Raw genomic sequence first — 6,000 nt, forward strand, 5'->3', positions numbered from 1 at the left:
CATCTCCTCCTCAAAACTAGGTGCATTTATCTCTTCTGTCTTTTTTGAGGAGCTGTAAGATGACAATTCACATTCTTTGGAGTCAAAAGCCTCCCACAATCTGTGGAGCAAAACAACTTACAAAGTTTCTTTGGTTCGGAAAATACTCTGAATGAAGCCTTGGAACTGAACACCCTGAGCTAACTCTAAGATCCACTCTTCCAAGTCAACCTCTGTGCGAGTGATTTAGTCCAGTCTGACAACAGCATTACTTTAAGCAGGAGTATTCAACCCCTATACTTTTGTGACAGAATGCATTAATACTTTTTCCTGTGAAGTTGCAGAGAACACAGCAAACAGCCTAACAATGAGCTAAGGGAGGAAACATCACACCATACCACGCACAAAGGACCATTCAGCAAAAAACAATAGTGCACTGCAACACAGGAAGAATCCCATACTTGAACCCACAACAGAATCCTCAGTGACCCACATCAGACATCATCTTTTAGGGCCTGGTATCATAAAACTGTTTACCTGTGCCATGCTACATTAGAACTCTAAATAGCCAATAAACTGCCAGCTTGTTGTGTGTTAAATGGTTGTCTGGCTCATCTGTCTTGAATCCTGACTTCCACGTTGATTCTGTATGTATGCATTTATCACATTTCTGTAATCCTTGTGGTTATCAATAAATTTTATTATCTTGTATGTTAAAATGAGTATATTTCAGTTTACTTGATATAAGTCTAACAGCCAGAGACTCCTTCTACAGAGAAAAGTAAGGAAAATAAAGTGTGAGCCTTACCAAATAGTTTTTTAATTAATGCCATTTATTAACATCAATCAATGTATTATTCTTTTTTTCATATCAACATATTTCCCCACAGCTCTATGAACAACTGTTTTGGAGGGATTAGGTTTCTTGTTAGGTGAAATCTACTGTAAGAAAAGTATTAAGGACTAACCTAGTCTATAATTCACCATAGAATACAGATTTAAAAGTTTGGTATCAGTTTGACCTGATTCAGATAGACTAATAAATACTTGCCTGTTTCTAATGACCATGGACCCCTGCAAGTTTTAAAGCTTTGAAAGCCAAACATATAAAAACAACTTGCAGCTTTATGTCCTGTATAAGCACATATTGCATTTCATTTTTGCTTGGTAAAAATGATCTTGAGCTTTCCACTAGCCATATGTTTAAAGTGTGCTGTTCTGTGAACATGCAAATCAGAATGGCACTGTAATAAATAGACTGAATTGAGCTTTGTTTTTACTCTGTTACAGCAATTTACTCTAGTGTGCAGAGAAATGTTATACCCATTAATAGAGCACATCTCCTTTTATTCTCCTTTGGCAGCATATATTTCATTCATATGAAATCAAATGACCTAAAATAAGTGTCATTATTATAAATAAAAGTCTCATTGTGGCTCACTATCCTATCACACAGTGTAAACATGTGCAACCTTACACAAACACTGGGGCAATTTACAGACACCAAATAATTTGAAAACATACCATGGGACCGTTGAAGAAAACTGTAGAACAAAAGCTTAAATGAATATGAGTAGGACATGTAGGCTGCATGGATATGGCAATCCAGCCTCAAACATAATGTCTCAGCACAACAGCAAATTTAATCTGCCATCATCTCAAAACTCTAGTGATATGTTCAAGCTGCCGGTTCTTGTATGAATATGAACTTTTCTATAATAAGCTTTAATAATAATACTTTTTATCTGATGGTGCCTTTCATGACACTCAAGATTACCTCACAAAGCATAAAAAAACAGTAATATAAAAGAGCAACATTTAAGAATACAATTAAAATAAATAAATCATAATAAAATAACATCATATCTTTAAAGAGACAATTTAAAATCAATGAGCCAACTTTAAGTAATGTGTTTTAACAGTAGTTAAAAGTTTTATTGCTTTTTTTTTAACCTTATTGCTTTTTTTTAACCTTTTGTTTTTTACTTTTAATACATAACCATGCAATGAGAAGTCAAGCAAAATTACACCTTTTATTGGCTAACTGAACCAATTACAATGTGCAAGCTTTCAAGGCAATTGAGGCCCGTTCTTCTTGTTTCAAAAGCTTGCACATTTTAATCAGTTCAATTAGCCAATAAAAGTTGTCATTTTGCTTGACTTCTCTTTGCCTCCATAATGGCCAACACACTACAACACCCTACTAATAAATATATAAAGATTAAAGTTAGAGTTACATTGATTTATACAGGTATTAAATTGTGTTAATGCAATCATCTTGTCCATTTTGCTATTGTTCACTGACACAGAGTATCTAAACTCTGGCTCATTTTCTGTTGATGGTACAATAAATAACATTGTACTCCTCTTCTGAACAATTAAAAGACAGTCATTCTCACGTGTGAGCTCACTTTTAGAAACACACTTATTGCTTCTGTTCATGATAATTAATCTGCACTAAAACGCAAAAACTGCAGACTTAACTGAGGTTTCCAATTCATTTCATACTTGTCCATGTGCTGTAACTGAACCATACTGTATATAAGCAAATAATCTGGTTTTGCACTAGTTTTAATTACTGGCAATAAAAAAAACAGGCACTGACAGTGGTTTTAATTTTAATTTGCTACTACTATAGTCCATTGGGACTGATTTTACTTATTCAGGCTAGAGTTAAACATAATGTAGAGCATGCTTATATAAAAATTAGTAAAAAAAACTAGTTGAATATTTATAACGCTTTTAGTATTCTTATGCCATAAAGTTACTTACGCAAGTACGATAACTGTAAAATCCAACCAGTTCCATGCATTTCTCAAATATGAAAAACGATGAAATACAAATCCTCGAGCCAGTATCTTAATGGTCATTTCTACTGAGTAAATTACTGTAAAAATATAACTGGAAAATATAAAAATATTTGTTATTTTAAGGTATATTTTTTCCTAACTTGAACAAAATGATTAGTCATTTGTGTTATGTTTGATAATGAGAAAATAAAATATAAATTATACTTACTCGGCTACAAGAAAGTTTCTGTTCATTGCCAGAAGTAACATATTAATAAAAATTGAAAAAATAATGATAGAATCAAAAGCTGTTACACTTGTCAAGGAATTAGTCTTTCATTCAAGAAAATGTACACATGCATGAGACTGACTTGTTCATATATATTGGATTATGTGTTGTCAAAGACTTTGCACTACTAGAATAAATAATGTACATAATTAAGAAATATGTAACATGTAATTTAACATTTGGTTCCTAAGTACAAACACAATAAAAATGACTGACTGAAAACAGTAATAAAGAGGATTTTCTCTTTCATTTAATAGGTTAGTTCTTATTAAACAAAGTGTCAACTGCTGCTTCATAACAGTTTGTGTTTGTTGTACTATGTTTTTCATTCTGCTTCCCTAATACTTTCATATTTGGTTAACTGATGACTCTGAATTGATGACACTGACATAAGTAAGTGATGGCACAATTTTGTTTTGATATGTACTAGCACCCCTTCCATGGCTGATGCCTTGCACATTTTACTAATGTATAGGTTCCAGTTCACTACAATCCAGTGAGCAGATTGGAAAATGGATGAATTGGAAAATCATATATTACTATTTTTAGTAAGTCACACTGGTTTTAATTAAGTTATAAGAGAAAGATAACAGGTCAATTAAAGTAGAAACATTTAGAAAAGTAGTGCAAGAAATTATAACCCCAGCCATTCTCTGTGCTAGCTTTTTACGGTGTCTCAATGACTTACCAAAGCAAAAAGCGGCACAAGATAAGAATCATCCCTTCAAATGTCTTAAGTTTATTGGAGTATACACTCATTTATCTACCAAATAAAACCTCAAATTTGTCAGTTAACCTGGGAAACATGGTCTTGGGAAGTGGGAGGAAAATTAGACTACCCAAACAAAATGCAGCATAGGAAAAGTCTGCAATCTTCATATAGATGGTGATTAGGATATAATTTGAACTCAGGAGTTTATAGTCTACAGATATGAAACCAGTACACAAGCTACGGTGTCACCAGACAAACATACTTCTCAACAAATATTTTATATAATAAACTAGATATTCTAGTTAAGAAGTTTGTTGCTTATACTATATATGTATATATTTTGTCCTGGTTCACTTCACTAATATTCAATGACAAATCTTGCAAAAACATTAGGAGTTCATTGCATTTTACATTACACATAAACTGTAATAGAAAATCACACTAAAACAGACAAAAATGGACATTACCATTAAGGTTGCTAATATTTTTATTAAAAAAAAGATTTAAAAGGATATTGATGAGTCATTGTTAGAACAGCATATTTCTTTACTGGATGACTGTATGGCAGCAGAAAGAGGGACTTGCTAAGACTAAACCGATACATATACATATCCTTGAACCTTTTTGAGATGATGCAGTAAGTCTAGAGGAAAAAAAAGAATTTAAATAAAAATACACAGTAACTAATTTGTACAGATACACACCAATACTATGTAATAGGCTTAAACCTCCTAATTAAACTAGGTTATCATTGTTATTATAACATAGAAACATGACTATAGTGACACTGAATATGTGACACTTAATAAAGCACTATGCTGAATTACAGTATATGCAGAAACATGCAGAATATTCTGTGTGTTAGGAATAAAAGCAACTTAAAGTGAAAAAAACAAAGCACAGAGTAGTGTGTCAACAAGAATAAAAACATGTATTTAAAAATATGTAAAAGCTGGGGAAAAAGTATGAATGTTATCATATTTTAAAGGTGGGATGATAAAATAAATGAATTCTGTTGGATTTTGCTAAAAATAACTAATACAAACTTAAAAGTGATTTTGTTTTCTAAAACCAGATAAAATAATTGTAATGCTATTATTCTTTGGAACCTAAATCTCACTACATTTCCTATTGATTCTCATTCAACTTGTTGTTTTTATTCTTGCTTTGATGATGTAATTCAGACAGGCTACAGCTCCTCATGACTCTGTAATGGAACAAACAGATCTAATAAACGTATTTAGTTATTACTGTAACAGCTTAGTTCATGAATCCTTTGAAAATGAAGCTCCAGTATATCAAATTCAGCATTAAATATACTATGGAGCATTCACAAGTTCAAGTACCTGTCTGCTAGAATGTTGTAAAAGCCATTATGTAACCTCTCTACATAAAGTCATTGTCTGTTGTTGAGATAACTTAGAACATAAACTTATTATACTTGAGTGCTTACTTATTTCATGTGTATTGCAGTTATTTTAAAACAAAAAAATACCATTAATACAGTATGTCCCAAAAATAGAAAGCAATATCTTTGGAAACTAAAATGCATATATAGAAAGGATATAAGCTGGAGAAAAAAAAACATGTAAAATGATCACCCAGCATTAAAAAGAGCCAGCGCCTTGTTCAGAAACAGGGGAATGGGTAGATAGACTTTACCTACAAGCATTAAGGTGGTGCTCCTCCAATGCTAAAATCTATTGGCCTAGGTGCATTTTTTGGAGTAAAAGCAGAGACGTTCTGTTACTTGAGTGAAGATGAAGGTACTAGCACAGCAGTGATAGCGATGTGAGAGGTGAAGGTAAGAAAATCTGGGAACTGTTTCCCATTCTGACTTCTAAAAAAGCCTCTCTGTCATTGAATAAAATAATTTACGAAAGCTGTGTGAGGAATAGTATGCTCTATAGGAATGAAATGTGGCTAAAAAAGGCAGCATATGAAGCAAAACTGGAAAGAAATTAGATGAAAATGAATAGATATATCTAAGGAATGGTATGCAGTAAGATGAAGACAAATGGATGTTGTGCTGAGGGAAAAAGGACTAAGGTGGTTTGGGCTTGTGGAAGTTAAGTAGAGCATGAATGGTTAAAGTGGTATACCAAGTTGGAAGTGCAGGAGATGAGGCCTAGAGGAAAGCCAAAGAAGACGTGGTTGTGGGTGCTGTCAAGAGATATCAAGAGAATGGTTCTCAAACCAAAGGATGCTAAAGGAGGATAGAGTGGAAGAGA

General features: G+C 32.8%; 1 protein-coding gene across 1 annotated transcript in view; it reads right to left on the reverse strand.

Moving 5' to 3' along the window:
• LOC114654175 (sodium channel protein type 3 subunit alpha-like) overlaps positions 1 to 2,849 on the reverse strand; it is a 117,342-nt gene extending 114,493 nt beyond the window's left edge. Inside the window, exon 1 of the mRNA XM_051929478.1 lies at positions 2,752 to 2,849. Coding sequence (XP_051785438.1) covers positions 2,752 to 2,849 — 98 coding nt within the window. The remainder of the gene's footprint in view (positions 1 to 2,751) is intronic.
• Positions 2,850 to 6,000: the final 3,151 nt, after the last annotated feature.

This window comes from Erpetoichthys calabaricus, chromosome 7 (assembly GCF_900747795.2).
Source record: "Erpetoichthys calabaricus chromosome 7, fErpCal1.3, whole genome shotgun sequence".
NCBI lineage: Eukaryota > Metazoa > Chordata > Cladistia > Polypteriformes > Polypteridae > Erpetoichthys > Erpetoichthys calabaricus.